This window comes from Choloepus didactylus, chromosome 17, assembly GCF_015220235.1.
Source record: "Choloepus didactylus isolate mChoDid1 chromosome 17, mChoDid1.pri, whole genome shotgun sequence".
NCBI lineage: Eukaryota > Metazoa > Chordata > Mammalia > Pilosa > Megalonychidae > Choloepus > Choloepus didactylus.
Genome location: NC_051323.1, coordinates 29,437,899 through 29,463,326, shown reverse-complemented (window position 1 = coordinate 29,463,326; position 25,428 = coordinate 29,437,899). Strand labels below are relative to the sequence as shown.

General features: G+C 38.6%; 3 protein-coding genes across 3 annotated transcripts in view; 2 read left to right on the top strand and 1 right to left on the bottom strand.

Annotated features, from left to right (window-relative positions):
- EHBP1 (EH domain binding protein 1) overlaps positions 1 to 25,428 on the top strand; it is an 870,491-nt gene that overhangs the window by 253,582 nt on the left and 591,481 nt on the right. The window lies entirely within an intron of this gene.
- TMEM17 (transmembrane protein 17) lies at positions 15,006 to 21,745 on the bottom strand. Its single transcript, XM_037807067.1, has 4 exons — positions 21,393 to 21,745; positions 17,159 to 17,262; positions 16,889 to 17,002; positions 15,006 to 15,958 (listed from the first exon to the last, which is right to left on the bottom strand). Exons 1-4 carry the CDS (start codon positions 21,490 to 21,492, stop codon positions 15,680 to 15,682), a joined length of 597 nt encoding a protein of 198 aa, XP_037662995.1. The 5' UTR covers positions 21,493 to 21,745; the 3' UTR covers positions 15,006 to 15,679.
- On the top strand, positions 19,262 to 20,036 carry LOC119512419 (60S ribosomal protein L7-like). Its single transcript, XM_037807066.1, has one exon. The coding sequence runs from the start codon at positions 19,283 to 19,285 to the stop codon at positions 20,030 to 20,032; it is 750 nt and encodes a 249-aa protein (XP_037662994.1). The 5' UTR covers positions 19,262 to 19,282; the 3' UTR covers positions 20,033 to 20,036.

The following is a 25,428-nucleotide window of genomic DNA, read 5'->3' as shown; positions in this document are numbered from 1 at the left end:
TTCTAGATTGGATAGGCCTAACTCAACTGAAAGACATCTTCAGAGCTTGTGTCTGTGGAAAGGGAGCTCTACATAGTGAAAAAGCATGGCCTTTAGAGCCAGGTAGGCTTAGTTAGGTTCAAGTCCTGTCTTCTATTTACTTGCCACCCTGAGCAAGTTTCTTAACCTCTCCTGAATCCCAGTTTTAGCTTCTGTAAAATGGGAATAACATCTGCCTTACAGAATTGTCATGATGATTGAAGGAGATATTGATAAAGCCCTATCACAGCATCTGATATGAAGCAGGTGTTCAATAATGTTGGCTATTATTTGTATTAGTTTTGTAAGTCCAACCAAAATCGAAAGTTTACTCTTAGTATGAGAGGTTATTGGTTTTAAAACTAGGATTATTGTTCCTGCCACGAAGATTCAGAATAAGCAAATGTGGCATCTCTACCTTCTAGGGAGTTTACCTATTAAAGAAACTGCTGTGTATTAAGAACAGGAGACACAGGCTGTGACCTCTATGAGCCTTGCTTATTCATTCATCTGTGCATTGTTAAATTATTAAGTGAATAAGACCTGGTCCTTGTCCTCGAGTTGTGCTTTGACTGTAGGGGAGACAGATATTCAAACTTGCCTTTTACCTCATCCAGACTTCTGCCCTACCTTTTTCTGCTGATCTCCCCTTTACAGTTTCACTTAGTCCTCTACCTATGAGACCCCATGTTCATTTCTTCTGCCACTCTCTTGGCAACACCCAAAGCATTGCCATTTGTTGATCTTCCACTGCATTTACCCCATATACTCCCAATTTTGGATCAACTAACCATCTTCCTTCTTTCCAAGGGTACCCAGAAAGCTAGAGGAAATTACTCAGTTGCAAAGGCTGGAATAGCTGGGCATACCCATGGTCTCCACTCTCAGCTAAGCTCTCAGTACCACTCAATAATTCCTTTCCTGGACCCGGTCACTCCCTTGACCTCAAGTTTTCTACATCCCACGATCTGGCCCTGCCTACCGCTTCAGCTTCATCTGTTGGCTTTGTTCCTCCCAACTTACCCTCAAGCACCCACACACACCATGAAATTTATGGCCTCCCTGACTTTGCTCATGACATTGCCTTAGTCTGGGATGAGAGAGCCCTGGCCAATTGGATTCATGCAGTCTGTTCCCTTGGTAGACTTGTCTCTAGAGTGGGGGTAAGTGCCTCAAGTTAGCATAGCTAGATGACATGATTATACATTTCTTTGGGTTTTTCTTGTTTTATTTTTACAGACACTCCCCCTTCTCCCTCCTCCATCCATTTCTTTGATCCCATGCTTACCAAATAACCTTAATGATTATAATTTGACCTTTAAAATAGACTTCCTACAGGAAGACAACATACTGATCAAAATACACAAGTATTCCTTTGACAGTTGTATTTTGCATCATAAATTAATTGTACCCTTATTTGTTCATCAGTCTTTCATGAGTTTGGTTACTGTGGTCACTCTTTTTGAATCTGTTCAATTAATGATGTACTAACTAAAACTGAGTTTCTGTATGGAAAAACCAAGGCCCAAACTGTATTAACCCCACCTTAGACAACACCAAAGTACTTATCTGGCTTCCTGAGACTACAAATCTATCTCATTCTCCCTACATTAACAATGACGTCTAAGGATCTTTACAATTCCAAGGTAATCACTATTTCAAGAGAAAGAGCAATAATAAAAAAACTTGGATGTGACCTATTTTAGATGAAAATGTCCTAATGGATCTATATTAGCTTGTTAAAAATATCTTTGCAAAAATAACCAATTTCCTTCTTTGGAAGCTTTGCTTTCCAAGCAACCTCTGCAGTAACACATACCCAAGTGGACCTGGTCTTTCAGGAAGGGCAAGTTTTATGCCAGTGCCCAGTGCCCAGGGTACTCGGAGAAGAGATAGCTCCTTTTATACATTAGTCAACTGACAATATGATAAAAAAAAGTAAATATCATATCAGTTTAGATGGAGTGTTCTGGTTTGCTAATGGTGCCTTTTTGCAAAACACCAGAAATGGATTGGCTTTTATAGAGGATAGAGGGTATTTATTCGGTTACAAACTTACAGTCTTAAGGTCATAAAGTGTCCAAGGTAAGGCATCAACAAAGGGTACCTTCACTGGAGAAAGGCCATTGGCATCCGGAAAACCTCTGTTAGCTGGGAAGGCACGTGGCTGGCGTCTGCTTGTTCCCTACATTGTGTTTCAAAATGGCGTTCTCCAAAGTGTTGCTCTTGGGGCATTCTGTCCTCTCTTAGCTGCAGCTCCTCTTCAAAATGTCACTCTCAGTTGCTCTCAAAAATGTCACTCACAGCTGCTCTGCATCTGGGCCTGTGTGGCTCTTTTTTTTTTTTTGAAATAAATTCAAAGTTATAGGAACAGTTGCAAAAACAATACTAACCCCATACACAGAACTCCATCATACCCTGACCCCCCTCCCCTGATAGCCCAATCCACCAACTTTAACATGCTGTCACATCGCTATTTCTTTCCCTCTCTCCCTCCCTCCCTATCTATCATCCATCATCTATTGCTCTGTCTCCTGAACATATGAGAGCTAGCTGCACACATCCTTGAACAAACACTATAATTCACATATACAATTCCTATGAACAAGAACATTCTTTTATGCAATCCCATTAAGTGCAGCTAAGAAGTACAGGAGATTCAACAATGATATAAAGCTTACATTCTATATTTCCTTTTCCTTATGTCTCACTTGTGTCCCTTTGAGCCTCCTGTCCTCCATCCTCCAATCCCATCCAGGTTCATCCTTGGCATTCAATTGTCATCTATTTAGACTGTCTTTTTTTTTGTTTTCAATTGTGGAAACATATATACAGCCTAAATCTTCCCATTCCACCCCCTCCCTAGCCTTCCATTAGTGGGATTAATCACATTTAGAATGTTGTAATGCTCTTTCCCACCATCCATTATAGAAATTTCCCTTCACCTCAAATAGCAACCCTACACTCATTTCTTAACTCCCCATTGCCCCTTCCCCCATTTCTCTTAACCCATACTCTACTTTTCATCTCTATGGTCATATTCTCTGATAATTTCTTTGTGTTTACTGTGGGGCTTAAAATTAACCTCTTAAATCCATATCAATCTTGTTTTTCTTTGATACCACCTTCACTTCAATAGGACACATAAACTATGTTCCTATACTCCTCCATTTCCCCACCTCTATATAGTTGTCTAAAATTACATATTTTACGTTGAGTTCAAAACCACTGATTTGTCATTAGAGTTTGTGTATTTTATATTGTGTAGGAAGTAAATAGTGGAGTTACAATTCAAAAATTATTGACTTCTATTTGTATTCCATTGTGGTTGGAGAATGTGCTTTGAGTATATTCAATTTTTTTTTTTTTTTTTAATTTCTTGAGGCTTGTTTTATGTCTCAGCTTATGGTCTCTTCTGGAGAAAGATCCACGATCACTAGAGAAAAATGAGCGTCCCGGTGATTTGGGATGCAAGGTACTATGTATGTCTGTTAAAATTCTCTATATCTCTTTCTCCTTTCTTTGTTTCTCTGTTGGTAGGGCTCCCTTTAGTATCTGAAGTAGGGCAGGTCTTTTACTGGCAAACTCTCTCAGCATTTGTCTGTCTGTGAAAAATTTAAGCTCTCCCTCAAATTTGAAGGAGAGTTTTGCTGGATAAAGTATTCTTGGTTGGAAATTTTTCTCTCTCAGAATTTTAAATATGTCATGCCACTGCCTTCTCGACTCCATGGTGGCCGCTGAATAGTCACTACTTAGTCATATGTTGTTTCCTTTGTATGTGGTGAATTGCTTTTCTCTTGCTGCTTTCAGAACTTGCTCCTTCTCTTCAGTATTTGAGAGTCTGATGAGAATATGTCTTGGAGTGGGTTTATTTGGATTTATTCTATTTGGAGTTCGCTGGGCATTTATGCTTTGTGTATTTGTATTGTGTAGAAGGTTTGGGAAGTTTTCCCCAACAATTTCTTTGAATACCCTTTCTAGACCTTTACCCTTCTCTTCCCCTTCTGGGACACCAATGAGTCTTAAGTTTGGACGTTTAATTTTATCTATCGTATCCCTGAGATCCATTTCGAGTTTTTCGATTTTTTTCTCCATTCTTTCTTTTGTTCTTTCATTTTCTGTTCTGTGGACTTCTAGGACACTCAGATGTTGTTCAACTTCCTCTAATCTTGTATTGTGAATATCCAGAGTCTCTTTAATTTGGCCAACAGTTTCTTTTATTTCCATAAGATCTTCTAATTTTTATTTACTCTTGCAATGTCTTCTTTATGCTCTTCTAGGGTCTTCTTTATGTTGCTTATATCCTGGGCCATGGTCTTCTTGATGTCCTTTAAATCCTTTGCCATGTTTTTGTTCCTCGATTGTAGTTCTTTGATTAATGGTGCCAAGTACTGTGTCTGTTCTGATATTTTGATTTGGGTGCTAGGAATTGAGTTCTCCATATCGTCTGGTTTTATCATATGCATTAAGATTTTCTGTTGTTTTTGGCCTCTTGGCATTTGCTTTGCTTGATAGGGTTCTTTCAAGTTGTAAAAAAAGATACCCATCTCCTTTTTCAGAAACACAAGTTGGTGGCGTACACTTTCTCTAACTAACCAGCACATGGCATCTGCGAGTCACCTATACCCCTCAAGTCAGTTCTCAACCTTGTCCCCGCAGTGTGTGGGGAAATGATTCTTGTGTGGTTCAGTTGGTGAACTCAATTTGGGTATGTTGCTGGAGCCGTCCGCCCTGAATGTGGGGCGTGTGTCTGGGTGGCCAGGGAGGAAGGACAGCTTTAATATTCAAACCTCCCAGGTTCCCAGAGATTCAAGGCCACTGCAAGAGTTTAAGCCTTCATTTCAGTTCAGCCCCAGACCCTCTCTCGCGCTGACCCACAAACCATCGGACTTGGCATAGCGTCCCTGGGTTTTCTGAGTGGGCCCCCTTTCTCAGCTGTGATCTTCCAGGACCTCTGCCTAGGGAATGCCATGCTACGTCACCAGTGCATGCCGTCCCTCAAGGGAAGCCCCGGGCCGCCGGGCCATGCAGCGGTGCGCTCTCAGCCTGATGCAAAGATGGCCGAATGGGGCGTCTCAACCCCCCCCTCCTCACACAGTTCCTCCTTCCCAGCCCTAGGATAACTGGCAGGGCTCTGGGCTGTAGGCACGGCCCCAGGCAGGAGTTTATCCACCCCTCCGGGGAGCCAGCTGCGAGCCGTGGGGTTTCTTTCTGCTTCCGGCTCTCCCCTTTGCTTCCCTGGCCCTGAGGGTATCTGCAGCGGGCTATCCTCCAGGCCAGACACCGAGAGGCCGGCTCAGCCCTCTCCTGCTGTGTTTTACTGCGTGGTTCCCACTGTCACAACTGCAGCCGCTCCTGGGTTTTTCCTTTTTTTTTTTTTTTTTTTTTTTTCCTTAAAAGAACCAGTCGGTCTCCAAACGCCAACCCCTGGCTTCCCCACACCGCCGCGTGGCTGCGGGTCTTCCAGCCTCTTACTCACTCATTTCAGAATGCAGACTCCTGGTTTCACCAAGTATACGGCCCCTGTGGTACTAGCAGACCTTGTCCAGCTGGCGCATCACTGTAACTGGTATTCTGGGTCACTTTCTGATTTTTATCTAGTGTTTTTCATGGAGGTGTTTTTTTGCCCTGTCTCACATAGCTGCCATCTTAGGTTCTGTGTGTGGCTCTTTTTAAAGTATTCCAGTGATCCAATAAAGACCCACCCTGAATGGATGGGGCAACACCTCCACAGAAATAATCCAATGAAAGGTCTCGCCCAAAGTTGATTGATTCACATCTCCAAGGAAACACTGAACCAATAGGTTCCAACCTAATCAACACTAATACATCTGCCCCCAGAAGACTGCATCAAAGAACATGGAGTTTTGGGGGATATAATATATCCAAACCAGCACAATAGAGATAATGAAAAGCCCTGCATAATGAAGGCTGAGGGTCAAGTTTCTAGGCCCATAAAGCAACAAGGTGCATTTAAAGACTTGGAATTAAATTGGCTATAAATTCCAGAATATAAAATCATAATAAGAATATTTACAGCTTATGAATGCTTTCAATGCTATTCTCATCTCATTTAATTCTTGCAAAAGTCCTATTATCACTCATTTTAAAGATGAGGAAACTAAGGTTTAGGTAAGTTAAATAACTTGATCAAGTTGATAAATAGTGGAGCAAGGATTTGAACATAAATAATCTGCCTCCAAAACCTATGCTCTTAACCACTGCTCTATAATGACTTCCCTTAGTTAAGTCCACTCATTTATTCACCAAGTATTCATTGAACATTTATGATGCATTATGCATTGGAAATACAGAAATGAATAAAACACTTGCTCTGAAGACCTTATCATTAAGTAGCAATTCCATATATGAGTATAAAAATATTCATATAAAATATATATAATTTTTTTAAGATGAAGTAACGTAGGGACTGGGGAAAAAGAAAATGAACAGAAACAACTTAAGCTTGGCTTCTGATACCCTCAGCCCCTGGCCAGGACAGGCTGAGAATTAAAGGCACCACACCTCTTTACACAAGTGGGGAGCTGTGGGCTGACAAGCACCACCTACTGGGCAGAATAGAAAAAGCACAGCATCTAGAGGTCTCACAGGAAAGTCTGACAACCTGCTGAGTCTCATCCTCAGGGAAACTTGACACTGATTACACCCTCCTCCTGAGACCTGGGCCCATCTGGTCTGGGAAAATCTGACTGGGGTAATCAAGGAAACCAGATGCCTAGACAACAAAAAATTATAAGTCATACTAGGAAAATTGAAGATGTGGCCCAGTCAAAGGAAAAAAAACGTACACTTCAAATGAGATACAGGAGTTGAAACTACTAATTAAAGATGTTCAAACAACTCTTCTAAATCAAATTGAGCTGGAGGAAAATGTGGCAAAAGAGATGAAGGATATAAAGAAGACACTGGGTGACCATAAAGAAGAATTCGTAAGCTTGAAGAAACAAATGGCAGAACTTACGGGAATGAAAGGCACAATAGAAGAGATGAAAAACACAATGGAGATATACACAATGGAGATATACAGATTTGAAGATGCAGAAGAAAGGACTCATGAAATAAAGAACAGAACATCTGAAATCCTAAACACAAAAGAACAGGTAGGGAAAAGAATGGAAAAATATGAGCAGAGTCTCAGGGAATTGAATGACAACATCACGCATGTGAATATATGTTTCATGGGTGTCCAAGAAGGAGAAGAAAAGGGACAAGGGGCAGAAACAATAATGGAGGAAATAATCACTGAAAATTTCCCATCTCTTATGAAAGACATAAAATTACAGATCCAAGACATACAGTGTACCCCAAACAGAACAGATCCAAATAGACCTACTCCAAGACAGTTAATAATCAGGTTATCAAATGTCAAAGACAAAGAGAGAATTCTGAAAGCAGCAAGAGAGAAGTGATCCATCACATACAAGGGAAGCTCGATAAGGCTATATACAGATTTCTCAGTAGAAACTATGGAGGCAAGAAAGCAGCGGTATGATTTATTTAAGATACTGAAAGAGGAAAACTGCCAATCAAGAATTCTATATCTGGCAAAACTGTCCTTCAAAAATGAGGGAGAGTTTAAAATATTTTCAGACAAATAGACACTGAGAGAGTTTGTGAAGAAGATACCTGCTCTATAAGAAATACTAAAGGGAGCACTACAGGCAGATAGGAAAAGACAGGAGAGAGAGAGTTCTGGAGAAGAGTGTAGAAATGAAGACTATCAGTAATGTTAAAAAGAGAGAGAGAGAGGAAAAAAGTAAAAATAAAATAAGATATGACATATAAAATCCAAAAGACAAAATGGTAGACAGTAGACATTATGTTGAGTGAAATAAGCCAGAAACAAAAGAATGGATACTGTATGGTGTCACTAATATGAACTAACATTAATAAGCAAATCTTGAAAGTTAAAATTGAGAACTCAGGTTATCAGGAGCTAGAAAGAGGGTAGAGATTGGGCATCTGATGCTGAAGGAGTTCAGAATGTTCAACAGGATTGATGGTATAGATCCAGAAATAGATAGCACAATACTGTGTGATGGTAGCACAATATCGTAAGTACTCTGAACAAAGATGAGCACAAGCACGGGTGAAAGAGGAAGGCTAGGGGCATATATGATACCAGAAAGAGAGATAGATGATAAAGACTGGAACCATATAATTTAGTGAAGCCTAGAGTGGTCAATGATGGTGATTAAGTGTACCAATATAAGAATGTTTTTACATGAAGGAGAACAAATGAATGTCAACATTGCAAGGTGTTGAAAACTGGATAGTATAGGGGAAAAATAAAGTCAATGCAAACCAAAGATATAGTTAATAGTAACACTAATATGCTCCCATTAATTGTAACAAAGGCAGTATACCAAAGCTAAATGTCTATTAGATGTGGATATAAGGGAGTGGGAGTGATATGGGATTCTTGTTGTTGTTGTATGACCTTGTCATTGTATTTTATTTTTTTCTTCTCTTTTTTTCTTCTTCATTTTTTTCTCCTCTTCCTCTTTCATTGCAGAAGAAATGGAAATGTCCTCAAATAGATTGTGGTTGCAAATGCATAACTCTGTGATTATACCGGGAATCATTGTTTACTTAGGATGGATTATATGGTGTGTGAATAAAACTGTTTAAAAAATAGACAGAGGGATACAAGTGCCGGAGAAAATGTGGAGAGAGGGATGTACTGATTCACTGTTGGTGGGGAAGTAGAATGGTGCACCCCATCTGGAGGTCAGTGTGGAGGTCCCACAGGAAGCTAAGTACAGGGTTGCCATATGGTCCTGCAACCCTGTTGTACACTGGAGGAACTGAGAGCAGGGACATGAGTGGACATTTGCACACTGCTGTTTGTGGCAGCAGTATTCACGATTTGCAGTGGATGGAGGTGGCCTAAGGGTACATTGACTGATAACCAAATGGTGAACTGTGTTGTATACTTACAATGGCAGCAAGAAGAAATGAAGTTGTGAGGCATGCGACTAGGTGAATGGGCCTTGAGAACAGTAGATTGAGTGAAATAAGCCAGAAATAAAAAGACAAACATTATAATGCTTCACTAATATGGACTAATAATAATGTGCAAACTCTGAGAATTGAATCTGGGAAGCATGGCTTATCAGGGCAAGGCTTATGTAAAGTTTCCTAGACTGTAAGCTCTTAGAGCAGTCACATCTATTCATGAATTGTAACAGTTATTTCTAAATTCTGAGATGCTGAGCTGTTTGTGTGTGACCTGGTTGGTCCTTGGAGCTTTGGGTGTCTGTGTGGCACCTGGGACTTGGAGCCAGAGTTTGGCATCTGTGAGTGTCAGCATTGCCCCATGCAGCAACAGCTGAAGAGGTTAAAAGGAGATCAGACTTCGATTTGAGAAATGAACAAAATGGACTTGGTTGAGACTCGGGTGGATCAGACTAAGGGTAGAGGATGATATTAACTGCATTTCAAAACTTCGGCTTCTGTGTGGGACCAAAGGAGGAGATGTTTATTTGGTGCAAAATCCACATTCTCTGTAGCACACTATATAATTGTATGGTCAGTTTACTCACACACCATAATTACATGGAACTCTGAATAGGGAGTGAGATCTGGTTGGTTTGTACAGGTTAGAGTGAAGCCCCAATACATCCCAGAGTAATTTGGGCAGAGAATAAAAAATATTTGCAAAGCCCCCTTGAAGGACTGGGGGAAAATGTGGAAATATTAAAAAAAAAAAAAAAAAAGATGAAGTAATAAAACAAGTTCAGCAGAGATACAAAAATATAGTGCAAGTGTTACCTGGAAATAGGGGACAATGGGAAATTGCCATAGAGGATATGACAGTTGAGCCAGGCATGAAAAAATAAGTAGAATTTTAGCAGGTGGGTAAGATTATTACATGCACAGAGAGAAGTACGGAGAGAAAAGGTACATAGGCAAAAACCAGGATGGTACAGACAGAGGATTGGAAATTAAAATCCTTTAAAGATGAATCAATAATACCACTTTCCTATCAGCTGTATATAGTGCTATTAAAGTTCTGAAAAATTAAAGACAAAGCTATTCTTGGTTGATTGCTATTTTTAAAAGTCTACATTTTTAATGTAGCTGAGTGGTAAACACTTAGGTCTGTGGAACAATGAAGGACAAACAGCTGAGGTATATATATTGTGATTGTATATTTCAACAGGTTAAAAATCCTCTCCAGACAAGGATGGACAGCTGTGGAAATTGTTTAGCTTGAGCATGTTGATAACATAAATTTCCAAATGTCTTTCATTTTTTATACAATATACATTCTCTGGTTTGTATCTCGCTTTTAAGAGTTTTATCCTTTCTTGACTTCAGTTGAAAGGATGATACACCAATGCCTACCCTCATTTTTGGAAAAATGTTAGTTTACCTAAGAAACAAGGTGAATTTAAATGTCGTGGTTAAATCTTTATATAAACGCATTTATTTAGGGCCTGAATGTTTTTAAATGCTTAAACCTGGGGAAAAAAAAAAAGATTTCTAGACTGATTCTAACAATGCTCCATTAACTGTTTAGTTTTTTATTGACTTAAAATCCCCAAATTAACAATCTTTTAAACATAAAGATATATACCTATAACAAATGAGTATTAATTGCACTTACAAAATACAGGATTTAAGTCTTCTGATAAACCTTCTCTATGATCAAAATCTAACATTTTGCATGCTAACAAATTTATAGGGTAAGCTATTCTGTTTGCCTCATTGTTTTCTGCCTCCACGCCTATTCTGTTATGCAAAAGCTTTATGTCAATTTACTTTTTTTGAGCTATTTAAGACCAAAACAAATTATTCCTTCAGCACATTTTAAACAATCCCTTAAAGACCTCTTTTTCTTGGCTATGTTTCCAATCTTGGCTTATCATGCTCCATGCTTCTGAAAAAATTCAATATTCAAGAACAAAGTAATCCAGAGCTTTACTTCATTTCAGTCTTTTTATGTCCTAGGGCTGTCCCAACTCAATGACCTAGTTTTTATTGTGTCACAGCTCACTGTCTGTTGCTGACTGTGACCAGCTTGCCTAATCCTTTTCCTGTCCCTTATCAGTCTTTCTTTAATTCAAAAAAATATATTTTTTAATTCTTTGCACTTCTCCTTTCACAGCTTTTAGATTTTTTTTTCCCTCTTCAGGAGACTCAGTGTTTCTGTGGTAGCTACTCAGAAAACACCAAAGAGATGAATGGGTAACAAAGGTCCATAAGTTGATCCTTATCAAAATTTTCATTGTAATAACTTTAGAATTGTGGGTGGTGAATGGCAGAAAATGGTTATTATAATTTGGCATTATGCCCTTAAAATATGTCCTTAAAATGTTCACATTCCATGACCCAGCAATTTCACTTCTAAGAATCTAGCTTATTAATTAAAAGAATCATCTAAAATATGGAAAAAGCAGTATGCATGAAGATGTTCATTACAACATTACATATAAATGCAATAGAAGAAAACAACATAAATATCCAATAGGAGAGAACATAAGTGAATTATGGTCCATCTACTTGATGGACTATTATGCAACCATTTAAGTTGATGGTTATGTGACTGTAGAAACACAGGTAAATACGTACAATGTTTTCAGAAAAGAGGGTGCAAAGTCAACAGCGCCTATCGTTCCTATTGTGTTTTTGTTTTTTTTTAAAAAACATTTGCAAAAAAAAATTTGCAAAGGAAAAACTGCAAGGAAACATGACAATAGTTAATAGTGGTTATTTTAGGGTGGTGGAATTAGAGACGGTTTTCTTTTTTTTTACTCTCAAAATTTTGTTTTGATTCTATTTCTTTTAAAATTTAAGTTTTTAAAACATGTAATCTTAACTTATGCAAGCAAAGAACAATTTATGCCAAATGAAAATATAAAAGACTGTTTCAAATAGAGTTCTATTTAAGTCTAATAATAATTTAACAACTGGGAGGCCAATAGGACAGTGAGCATGCCATTTTACTTACTATTGGGTGTCACCCTAGAAAGGATGAATTGAGAAAAAACTTCCAATTAAAATTCCATTTTAAAATATAAAATAAAATTATTTTTCAAACTTCAATGATTCTATTCAAGTTTATTTTACTGCCACTGACTTTATCCAGGCCAGCTTGTTGTTCCCTAAGTTATTTCATCAGGTTCCTAATTAGTCTTTTTCTAGTTCAATCCTTTTGATCAATTTTCCATACTGTCTCCACAGAGATCTTTCTAAAACTTAAAACTGCTCATGATACTCCACTGTTTAAACTATTTGGGGATTCAGGACAATATTATAATCTTTAGCTTAGCATACTGCCTCCTCCCAAGCTTCTCTGACTTATCTTGTGCCGTTTCTTCTCATGCACCCTTCCCATGGGCTTTACCAAATTACTTGTGTGGCAGATTGAATTATGTATCCCCGCCCCACCCCACCCCACCCCCCAAAAAACATGTTTTTAATCTTAATCCATTCCTGTGTGAAACCATTTGTAAAAAGGACAATGGAAGATGTAATTAGTTAAGGTGTGTCCAAACTGATTGAGGGTGGGCCTAACCAATATGGCTGAAGTCTTTATAAGCAAAGGAAGTTGAAGACAGGAGGAGAAGCCACAGGGAGCAGACAGAAGCTGGACGGCAACAGAACCCAGAAGAGAAAGAAGACACCACCAAGTACATTGCCACAGGACGGAAAAGCCAAGGAACCCCAAAGACTACTGGCCAGCCAGAAGATACTTATGCCCTGAGAAGAAGCAAGCCTGCTAGCCTCTGAAACCATGAAACAGAAAATTCTTGTTGTTAAGCCAATCCATTGTATGGTATTTGCTTTAACAGCTAAGAAACTCAGAGAACTTATAGTATCTGAAATAGTACTCACAGTTGTCATTATTTCTGTCCCTAAATACTGACCTTAATAATACTGTACTTAGTACCCACTCATTCTTTAAATCTTGTGTCACTTTCTTTGGGAAAGCTTCCAGATTCCTTGTCTCATTCAGATGTCTCTTTCTTTAATACTACTGTATCCCACTTGCCACACTGTGCTATCACTGTGACTTCTCCAATTTGTTTGTCTGCATTTTCCAGCAGACAGTAAACTTCTTGTGCCAGTGTGTAAGCATTTAACAGCATACACCCTGCTCAGACAGACCAAGCCAATAGCAAACACTGAATGAAGGTGGTGAAGGGTCAGTGTGCTCTCTGGACACGAAGTGTTAGGAATGCACAGGGCAGGTGCTCAGAAAGCCAAGGGCCTATCACCTATCAGGTACTTCTCAGGTAGAAACTCACTGAAGGCATGTCCCTGATGAAGTTACACTTTTCAACTTTGTCTCAAGGTTGTCTTCCAAATGTTTTATCTCCCACACCATACCCTTGAGAGCCAGGAACATGTCTTATTTCTCTGTGAATTCTCCACTACTCCTTGCATATACTAGGCTTTCAAATATATGTTAAATTAATAAATTCCAATTTTAAAAAATCATCTCAGCTTACAGAAATTTACACCCACCTTGTTGCTGATGAGAAAAAGCCTCTGGAAGAAAATATAAGGGAAGGACAAAATATATGTGAGGCTCAGTGTCTTAACTAGAAATTTTGAGATGTGTGTGAACCCAAGGAGAGAAGGATGTAATAAGAATTAAGGATGGGCAAACTATTCAGATAAAATAAAAGTAAAGACTGCCTGAATTCTAAATTTACTGACATGTGAAAGTCTTCTCTACCTCAATTTTCATATACTTACAGAAGGAACCAGGTAAAATCCAATAGAAAATATTGGTTCAGTCTAACATAAAAATCATGGTTTGACTGTTAAGATGAAAAACAAACAAATGAATGACTTGGTCATGCTCTCAATTGACTTTCTTAGCTTCTTTTTCCCTCACCCTTATTTGCACTTTAAGCAATATAACATACAGCAAAATTATTTGTAAAATTTTAATAAATAAAATTCATTTTCTTCAAACTTTTATGTTCTTTAAAAACTCTTTTTTTAATGATTATGACTATAACATTTTAGCTATTAACTTCTTAGTCCTATATTAAAAGTTGAATGTACCAGAGGAGATATTATTTCAAAGAAAACTGGAAATAATCTTGAAATAAAAAAGTGTTTCTTGATTATTCCCGTAATTTGTTTTGCAGACTTAATTTTTTTATTTTATGTTCTCTTATGAATCACTTATCTATTCCTATCTGGGAAATAAATGCAAACAAATTTAAGTTTTAGAAAATTGTCCAGACAGAAATTTATTTTGAATTTCAAATTACTGGACGTATATGTAGTGACTGGTAAGAGAAACCCCCTCCAAGCAGGTAAAAGATTAATTAGTCAATACATAGGAAGAAACCTTTGATTGAATTTTACCTGTAATTTTTTTAAAGTGGAAATAATAAAATAAGCATAGTTTGCTCTGGTATAATTAAGAGAGAGTGGGAAGCGAAGACATTTTAAAAAATTAAGTAAAAAAAGAATGAATAAGGCAATACATCCTAAGATGAGCATGAATTGCAAGAACGGAAAATTGGAGAGAATGATTTTTAATGTAGCTACAACCAACCCTCAGTGAAACAGATTGCTTACAAAGGCACATTTCCCTATAGGAAAGAAGAAAAACTGTGATGAAAATATTATATCCCTTAAGGCAATCCAACAATCTCTTAAAAGCAATGTTCACATATACCCAAGCAACTTTGTTCTTCACTGAATTTCCTTAAATAGGTTTTCCCTATTAGCAAGGGAACATGCTAGTTAAAGTCCCTATGGCCATCTTAGCTCTTGATAATTATTAGCTTCATGTGAATTTGCTTGGTAGGAAACAGTTCTTCAGTGAACAGTGATCTAGTAGATGAGATCACAAGGGTTAATGTGCTTAGGCAGTGCCTACTACGTAGAAGGTTTGGTTTTCTTCTCTTGCAAGAAAGAATGCACTCTGTAATAAAAATAACAAACCTATAGCCCAAAAGAACTGCACAAGTCAGGAATGATTTGCTTTAGCATAACTTGAACATAAATACTTTATAATTTATTGAAAAAATTTTTTCACACCACCACCAAAAATACTGAACGTGATTTTATGAAAGTGACAATTTTATGATAAAAATATTTCCCAAGTACCATGATAAGCCACCTGTTTTCTTCTTAACCTCAGTATAACAGATAATACTAGGGTTAGAATCTAACCCTAGCAAGCTAGAAAATTGGGTCTCCTAGCTTTTCAATACAGTCTAAAACACAAAAATACTGACAAGCACTTCCAAGTAGTTTAAGAAACCTGGTGAGATATACAGCTAAGATGTGGGTAAAAGACAAGCTTAAAAGAAATGTACATATTTCTATTTACAGCTCCTAACTAGAAATATTACAGTAAAACTGGTAAATTATGAACACCAACAGACAGATTTCTACACACCAGAAAAAGGTCAACAATGATAAAAAATTAAGATATTTGGCATCAGGTGGACAATATCTAGGTTTCAGGGTTAACTTACTGCTTTCAGGTACTGTGCAAACAAAACCTTATCATTCCTCCTAACCTTGGAATTTCAGAGCTCGGGAGTAGACAATTCAAAACACTTGCTTCGACCTCTTTCTCATGCTAGATCTCTGATAATTTCCTAACTTTTAGAGTCTTCTAGAATGATCTTTCAGATTTCCACTCAACAGCACTGGGTCAAATTTCTTCTACACATGACCTCATCCTTTGCCTGTCTCCCCTATTTGCAGAGAGTCGGTCAAAGTCTTGGAGGTGGAAACGGGTTGCCAACTGATTTACCATTTTCCTCAAAGCAAGAAATGCTGCAACAACTTGGAATGTAAGGAAGATAGTGAAGATGATATGTATTGCTCTTTCCAATGGCAGATTCTTCAGGCCTTCATTAAAGAGCAAGAAAAGAATTAAAGGCAATTGCAATAAAAGGCTCAAAAGCCAAAAGCCAGCCAACTCAGGAACCTGTAAGGACACACATTAAGAGTAATATGATCAGTAAAGTACAATGTTCTGATTATACAGATGAATACTTAGCACTAATGTGAGCCCACACTGGGCAAGGATCCATGGACAATTCGAAAGAAGTATGACATGATCCCTGTCCTCAAAGAATTTAGAGTCTAGGTGGGAAGACAAAGCTAACTTATGTGAAATAGTCTTAAGACTACTACACTTTGGTGAATAATTAAATGCAACATTTAGAGGTATAAACTAAGTGCTATAAGAAATAAGACAAGAAAGTGATTAGGATATGTGAATAAAAGACTTCAAGGATGGGTAGAATGAAAGAAGAGGAAAGAAGGGAAATAAGCAAAGATGTGAAGCAAGCATGATAGGTAATCACCACGTCAGGCAGGAATGGATGCTTGGGTTAGAAAATAGCAGAAAATACAGTAAGACAGGCTGGACAGGGCCTAATTATGAAGTGCCTAGAAAAACCACATAAATCTTTAGGCATCATCCCCAAGCTGTTGTCACAGTAAATGCTTAGGCAACATGATGACCCAGAAAACAATCTTTGTGCCAGGCATAGGAAATGAATTTATATCCCCCAACTCCCCCACTCCCACCCCACTTTCTTATTCAGGATCCAAATAAACACGTTTAGTTGACCAAGTATTTTCAAGAATGATGAAAAGAAGAGGTAAAACGATCAATTCTTAAGTGCTTACTGTGTTCAGGTACTTTAAATAAATCATTTCATTTTGTCCCAACAAATCTGAAGTAAATATTTTTCATATCTTATGTATGAGGAGACCAAGGTTGGAGAGATTAAGCAAACAAACCACAGTGACAAAAGTAGAACACCGCTGCATCTCAAGGCCTCTTCATTGCTATGAAAACCCTACTGCATTTACGTGCAGCACCGATGGGAAGGAAAGAAGAGCCTACCTTCTCCTGTAGGTTACCCATGTAGCCCAGATACAATCGGATGGCCTCAATTAAGGTTATGAGGATGATAACAGTGACCACAATGAATTTGTAGTAGTCAGGCAAGACTGAATACTAAAAAATAAAAATAAAAATGTTTGTAAAATGCCACTTATCATGAATCTAACCAGAGACAGAATAAAATAATTAGGACTTTAATTTTACTGACAATGTAATAATGCCAGGTATGGGTAGAAGAGACCTAGTGGAAGTATAAAAGTGTAGACTTACCTTCAGCTGAAGCATCATAATGCTGCTCACCCACCAAAGCGGGAAAAAGTAGGTGTTAAAATAAATCGACATCTGCAAGGCCAAACTGGAGACCATTTCATTATCTACAGAAAAAACAGAAAGAAAAGGAACAAACTCTAAATCCTGATCTATGCCCTACAAGTCCTTTCATTCCTTAGAATTAACAACTATAGTATTGGTTCAACAAAACTCAAAAATTTTATGCCTATTCATAATCATTGATGGTGAAAGGAATATTCATCATAATACCATTTAGTTCAAATACTGGCTATTTGGGAGCATATTTTATATTTCTCAATTACTTTATCATTTTGTCATTACAGTCTGCTGATTTGTTTGCATACTGCTGGTATAGTTACACAGAACTCTACCGAAGAGCCTATAAAATGAATACATTGAATACATAAACACTAGTCTCATATAATCTCCCAAAATTATTGACACATCCCCTTTTCAGCATACCCTAATCCCACCCATTCTTTAACATGCAATTCAGTGTCCCATTTTCCATAAATTCTTCCTTGATCATGTTCCCTCACCCCAGAAGAAATTTCCCCCCTAGAGGTACTTATTCTAAATTGTGGATTAAAACTTTTAGCAAAGAACCCACTCCCACCCCAGCTCACTTTAACACCCCTCCCCCCCAATTTAAGAGCAGAAATTGTAATTTGAAATCAATTGCTCTAAACATAGGAATTTACAAAGGTTCCAAAATAATTTCTTGAAAACGGATTATTTTTTCTTTTTCCACAGCTGAGTAGTTCGAATGTTATTCAATAATTAAAAAAAATAAGAATCATAATCTCTCACAGCAAGGTTTCCTTTAGCTCCAAGAATAAACCTGATTATTATGATCTACTTTTGCTTGCACATATTTTTTTTTTTTAATCATCATTTTATTGAGATATATTCACATACCACGCAGTCATACAAACAAATTGTACTTTCGATTGTTTACAGTACCATTACATAGTTGTACATTCATCACCTAAATCAATCCCTGACACCTTCATTAGCACACACACAAAAATAACAAGAATAATAATTAGAGTGAAAAAGAGCAATTGAAGTAAAAAAGAACACTGGGTACCTTTGTCTGTTTGTTTCCTTCCCCTACTTTTCTACACATCCATCCATAAACTAGATAAAGTGGAGTTTGGTCCTTATGGCATTCCCAATCCCATTGTCACCCCTCATAAGCTACATTTTTATACAACTGTCTTCGAGATTCATGGGTTCTGGGTTGTAGTTTAATAGTTTCAGGTATCCACCACCAGCTACCCCAATTCTTTAGAACCTAAAAAAGGTTGTCTAAAGTGTGCGTAAGAGTGCCCACCAGAGTGATCTCTCGGCTCGTTTTGGAATCTCTCTGCCACTGAAGCTTATTTCATTTCCTTTCACATCCCCCTTTTGGTCAAGAAGATGTTCTCCATCCCACGATGCCGGGTCTACATTCCTCTCCGGGAGTCATATTCCACGTTGCCAGGGAGATTCACTCCCCTGGGTGTCTGGTCCCACGTAGGGGGGAGGGCAGTGATTTCACCTTTCAAGTTGGCTTAGCCAGAGATAGAGGGCCACATCTGAGCAACAAAGAGGCATTCAGGAGGAGACTCTTAGGCACAAATATAGGGAGGCCTAGCCTCTCCTTTGCTTGCACGTATTTTTTAAACCACCACTGATAAAAGAATGAATTCTTAAAATCTTAAAATCATCAGCCTAGGATTTTTTTCATAACAGTACAGCTCTTGGTTAGCTGTGGACATGGTAGTGAGATAAACTTACAAACACAGTACAAATAATCAAACCCACTTCAGATCTACAAAGAAGAAAATATGGAAAAAATAATGATAAATTGGTTAAGCTGAAAATTTTAGTACCTTGGGGACAGAAGCTGTAGTAAAAATTTTGCAAAGAAAAGTTTTTCTGTTAGAAATGTTGTGCATGAACATCTTTAGTTATGCTGTGTTCATATTTCAGCATATCAATTTTATAATAGCTCAAGTGAAGATGACGGTGATATGTAAATGAACCTTAAAAGCACAAGACATCACTTCATCAAATTTTACAAAAGTACAAGTTGAGCTCTCTTTTCCGGCTGGAACCATGGAGGGTGTCGAAGAGAAGAAGAAGAAGAAGGTGCCGGCTGTGCCGGAAACCCTCAAGAAAAAGCGAAGAAATTTTGTCGAACTGAAGATCAAGCGCTTGAGAAAGAAGTTTGCCCAAAAGATGCTCCGAAAGGCAAGGAGGAAGCTTATCTATGAAAAAGCCAAGCACTATCACAAGGAATATAGGCAAATGTACAGCACTGAGATTCGAATGGCTAGAATGGCAAGAAAAGCTGGCAACTTCTATGTACCTACGGAACCCAAATTGGCATTTGTCATTAGGATCAGAGGTATCAATGGCGTGAGCCCAAAGGTCCGAAAAGTGTTGCAACTTCTTCGCCTTCGCCAAATCTTCAATGGCACCTTTGTTAAGCTCAACAAGGCCTCAATTAACATGCTGAGGATTGTGGAACCATATATTGCATGGGGGTACCCGAACCTGAAGTCAGTAAACGAACTAATCTATAAGCGTGGTTACGGCAAAATCAATAAGAAGCGGATTGCCTTGACAGGTAACTCTTTGATTGCACGATCGCTTGGTAAATATGGCATCATCTGCATGGAAGACCTGATTCATGAGCTCTATACTGTTGGGAAACGCTTCAAAGAAGCAAACAATTTCCTGTGGCCCTTCAAATTATCTTCTCCCAGAGGGGGGATGAAGAAAAAGACCACCCATTTTGTAGAAGGGGGAGATGCTGGCAACAGGGAAGACCAGATCAATAGGCTTATTAGAAGGATGAACTAAGGTGTCTACTATGATTATTTTTATAATCTGGTCAGTTAATAAACAGTGATTGCTTTCAAATTAAAAAAAAAAAAGTACAAGTTGAATTTTGCAAACTGAATATAATTAAAATATTACAAAATATAAACGAAGGGTAGGCAAAATTCTGGCCAGCTGCCTGTTTCTGTATTGCCAGTGAGCTAAGAGTGTTTTTTCACATTGTTAAACGGCTGAAAAAAATAAAAATAATATTTCATGACACATGAAAACAACATGAAATTCAAATTTCAGCTGACTCCTGATTTAAATCACTGCCTTGCTATCGGATTTTAGTGTCTGTTAAGCCTTAGCTGTAGAATCAGAAACACGAAAACCTAATTTTTCTTGGTACATCCTAAATCATAAAAAGGCTTAGAAATTGGGGACAGACAAGTGATCGGGGTGACAAAATGCAACTAAGGGAAAAGACCTTGCTATTCTCTCCCCCTTTTAAAAAAATCCCAAAATCAACGAGAGGAAAAGATTTCGGTTCCCCAGAAGTGATAAAAACCGCAAAAGTTTGGTCGACAGGATGCTATCTATCATCATGACTCAGGAGGAAAAACCGCTTTGAAGGAAACTGCGTTTTCACTTGTTACCGTGTTAAATGTTGCATCGTGGTATTTTGTTACCAGACTTAGAGAAAGAGCTATATATAGGCGATGAGGAAAAGGCTGGGAAGGTGACCAGTTTTGTTGAAGAGTCTGCTAGTGCGGCAGCTGTCACTCTAGAGTGGATAGCAGTTTAAAATGACTCATTAAAAACATTTTTTTTTTTTTTTCATTTCTCGTGCTGTAAAACGGACATGTCAAGGAACGTACTTATTCTGCCAGGAAGTGAGAAAAGGCAAATATATTTCACAGGGACAGGGAAGGAGGAGGGTGATGGGGAGGATCCTTGGGTGGTTCTCCCTTACTCCCCATCTGCCCAAATCCCATCATGGCCAGAAAAGCAGGGCAGACGCCGGAGAAAAAGCAACCACGGCCTTCAGGCAGGGCGCGGGAAGGGCCGTGCGCGGCTAAGGCGGCTCTCGAATTTAAATTCTTCAGTCTTCTCCCAGGCAGCGCTGAGCCTCACGCGGTGCAAAGGCCCGCGCCAGCTCGGCCGCAACGCCTGCTATGACTGGGCAAGTCGCTGCGCGACCCCATAAGGACCCGACCCGCGTTCCGGCCCAGAAGCTCCCCAGTCCCGGCCCCACCCCTCCTCCAAGGCGTTGACCGCCCCGCAGTGAACCAGGTGAAGGCGAAGCCGCCATTTTAGGTCCGGGCAAACTCTGGCCGCTCCAAACCAGCGCCAGGCCCTCCGCGGGCCACGCCCCCTTCGCTGGGCCCAGGCCACTCACCCGGACCCTCGTTGTTCTGCGGCCCAGTCCGGTTCGAGTCGCTGAACACGGTCCGACTGAAATTTCCCAGCCGCTGGCGGACCGGATCTGGCAGCTCCATTACCGGGCTCCGGTACCCCTCGCCCCCTCGGACACAACTTGGACTGCGGGTGCAGCCGCGCTCTGCGGTTCCCACGGCAACCGGGTGGCGCGAAGGCGCTGTGGGGCCGCACTGCGAAGCGCGGAGTAAGGGATCCAAGCCGGGTGCCTAAAACACAGGTGCGCAGGGCGGCCGGGATCCATGCCCCGGGAGCCGATACCTTAGCTCTGTACAAAGCGGCAGCTACTTTAGTCCTGAGTGAAGCGAAATAACAATAATAAATGATCTGAAGCAAGGAGCTGAGCCCTCACACCTTCGGAAAGGCAGCTTTAGGAAGGGAAATATAGAATGAATGCAGAACTTAAAGAGTGTTCCCTCATGTGTTTGTAGAATAATGGAATAATTTTGTTTTTTTTTTTTTAGTAAAAAGCAAATAAAAAATTACCAAAACTTATGAGGGAACTGATTAAATGTATTAGTGGAATACATTGTAACAACTTAAAAAAGCATGCTTGCAAAAAATATTTGATAATATGGATTTTGTTTTAAAAAACAGAAGTAAAATTAAGTAGGTATGAATCTAACTTAGCAAAATGTGTGTGTGAAGATGTGGGGGTGTGGGAGGGAGAGGAAGTATGTGGACACCGTCTTCAAAAATGACTGGAAGGAAATAATCCAAATTTAACAGTAGCTATCTCTAAATAGCGGGATTGTGGGTGATTTAAATTTTCTTTTTAAAACATTTCTGTATTTTCCAGCTTTCTCTAAAATAAGACATATTATTAAAAAATATTTTAATTTGAAGTATAATATATATAAAAAACAAGGCCACGAACTGAGTGTACATCTACAACCAGCACCCAGATCAAACAGAACCTAAATATCACTTCCAGAAGCCCCTTTCCTGCTCCGTCTTAGTCCACCCTCCCCTACCAACTACATTTCTTGACTTCTAATAGCACAGATAATTTTACCTATTTTATTCTTTATGTAAAAGGAATCATACAGAATGCATACACTCATGCATTGCACTTTTTAAAAAAAAAAAATTCTGGCCCTTTGCCCTTAAAATAATTTTTATAAAATTCTTTTATGTTGTTTGAATGTAGATTCATTATCTTTGCTGAGTGTGACTGTACCACAATAGTTTATCCATTCAACTTTTGGTGAGCAACTGTGGATTTTCTCATTTGAGGCTTTTTCTAGTTTGGTAATGCTGCTGGAATGCAAGACACTAGAGATGGATTGGCTTTTATAAAAGGGGTTTTATTTAATTACAAAGTTACAGTCTTAAGGCCATAAAGTGTCCATCAACAAAGGGTACCTTCACTGGAGGATGGCCAGTGGTGTCCGGAAAACCTGTTAGCTGGGAAGGCATGTGGCCAGCATCTGCTCCAAGTTCTGGTTTCAAAATGGCTTTCTCCCAGGACGTTCCTCTCTAGGCCACAGCTCCTCTTCAAAATGTCACTCTCAGCTGCACTGAGTTCCTTCTCTTTGAGTCAGCTCATTTATGTGGCTCCACTGATCAAGGCCCACCCTGAATGGGTGGGGCCACGCCTCCATGGAAAATATCTCATCAGAGTTATCACCCACATTTGGATGGGGTGCATCTCCATGGAAACATCAAAGAATTACAATCTAATTAACACTGATAGGTCTGCCCACACAAGATTACATCAAAGATAATGGCATTTGGGGGTGAGTGTGTGTATGTATGTATATATGTGTATATATATATACATTACATATATATATACACACATTACATATCTATATACATACATATATACATATATATATATATATAAATGTGTTTGTATTAGGTATATATCTAGGAATGGAACTACTGGGTACGAATCAGCTTTAGTAGATACTGTCAAATAGTTTTCCAAAGTAGGTGTACCAATTTCTATTGCTTCCAGCAATGAATGGGCCTTTCTGTTGCTACATATCCTTCACCAAGACTTATTTTCTATTCTTTTCTTTTTAGTCATTCTGATGGGTATGTGGTAAACAGTATTATTTTCATAAGCAAAGGAAAATCACACATGCTTATTTAAATGTCAAGAAGAAAATATGGGAAGAAATTGCTTCATGGCTAGAATTTTAATATAATTCAATAAATGTTTGCTGCATTTTTTCTGCTTTATCGTGCATTGTACTAGGTTAATTCAGGATTTAGTTCCTCCCTTCAAGAAACTCAATCAATGAAAGAGAGAGAGACGTGGAAATAAATCAGCACAATGCCCTGTTAAGTGCTCTAATAAAGGAACATTTTAAATTAATTCATAAAGAAGCAATTAATTCTGCTGGGGGTTGGGGATGTCAGTGAAAAGCCAACTAACTTCTGCTGCTCTTCAAGATGGAGCTCTGGCTTTACCATCTCCAAAAAGGCTTCCAGGACTCCTTGAAGATAGCTGAGATGCTTTTATCTGTGTTACCTAACACATTCTCTGCTTACTGCGTACACGGTGCTGGTCATAGTGAACTGTAATTTTCTATTTATGTGTCTGTCTCTCTTTTTGGTCCACAAGCTCTTTGATGTCAGGAATGGGCTTTCTTTTTCCTCTTCATATCTCCAACCGTAGCCCAGTGCCTGGCCTATAGTGGGAACTGGATGACTGCTAAGTCAATAAATGTGAATAAAAGATCTAATGACCGTTCCCATTTCTTCCCATTTCCAGTTTAAGGATTAGCCCTTCTTTAAGGTCCACTCTATAGAATGGAGAATTGGTGTATTAAAAGGCAGTTAATTATGGCAATAAAAAATTTAAATCTTAGCAACAAAGAATCACTTTACATCTATTAAATTAACCAATATTTTTATTTTATGAAGTAGGAAGCCTCATACCCTCCCGATTGAATTATAATTTGAACAATCCCATTGAGAAAAGCAATCAACAATATATGCAAATAGACAAACATATTTATGCTCTTTAGAGCAGGATTTAAAATGCCCAGACAAAAGGTCTATTTAAGCAGAGTAGGATACCTGTAGTGAGGAGTTGGGCTGTAGTGAAAAAAAATGCCCTTGGAAGTAGAGAGAGCAGGGTTCAAATCCCCTAAAATTCTCACTCCGCCATCAGATAGCTGTGTGATTGATTTCAGACCCTTGTTTTGTAAAAGGAGACTAATTATATACTACTGATATCGTTGAAGTGAGGAGTATATCATTAAATAAGGCACTCTATAAATGATAGCCATCATTACACATCTTTTTTCAGATCTTATTGAGATATATTCACTTATCGTATATCCCATCCAATTTGTACGATCACCATCACAGTCACTTTTAGACAATTTTAATTACTCCAAAACGAGAATTATCAGAGACAAAAAAAGAAAACCCCAAACTCCCCATATTCCTTATCTCCCCCTATTATTGACGCTTAGTATTGGTGTGGTACACCTGTTACTGTTGATGAAAAAATTTTAAGGTATTACTGTTAACTATAGTCTGTAGCTTGCAATAGGTATTTCCCCCACATACCAGTCTATTATTAACACTTTGTACCAGTGTTGTACATTTGTAACAATTTATGCAAGTACTTATTAAATTTGTAGTGTTAATCTGTGACATATATGACTAAACAACCCCTTTCAAGCAAAATCACCTACAATACAGCACTATTCCTTATGTTCCCACTAACGAGCTACCCTCACCCCATATCTATTTCCAAACATTTTAAGTTCAACCTTGTTATACATCCTGAACATATATGGTACTGACTCTTACATTTAGGTCTTTGATCCACTTTGAGTTAATTTTTGTACAGGATGTGAGGTAGCAGTCCTCTTTCATTTCTTTATGGATATCCAGTTCTCCCAGCCACCTTTTATTGAAAAGACTATTCTGCCCCAGTTCAGTGGATTTGGGGTCCTTGTCCAAAATCAAATGACCATAGATCTGAGGATCTATTCTGAGCTCTCATTTTGATTCCATTGATCAAGATGTCT

Bases quoted from the DNA above. Each gene is read 5' to 3' on its own strand.
- LOC119512419 (XM_037807066.1), top strand. From the start codon at position 19,283: ATGGAGGGTGTCGAAGAGAAGAAGAAGAAGAAGGTGCCGGCTGTGCCG.
- TMEM17 (XM_037807067.1), bottom strand. From the start codon at position 21,492: ATGGAGCTGCCAGATCCGGTCCGCCAGCGGCTGGGAAATTTCAGTCGG. The intron at 17,003-17,158 runs GTAAGTCTACAC...TTTATTTTTTAG, and splicing joins TTATGATGCTTCAGCTGAAG to TATTCAGTCTTGCCTGACTA. The intron at 15,959-16,888 runs GTAGGCTCTTCT...GTGTCCTTACAG, and splicing joins TGGGTAACCTACAGGAGAAG to GTTCCTGAGTTGGCTGGCTT.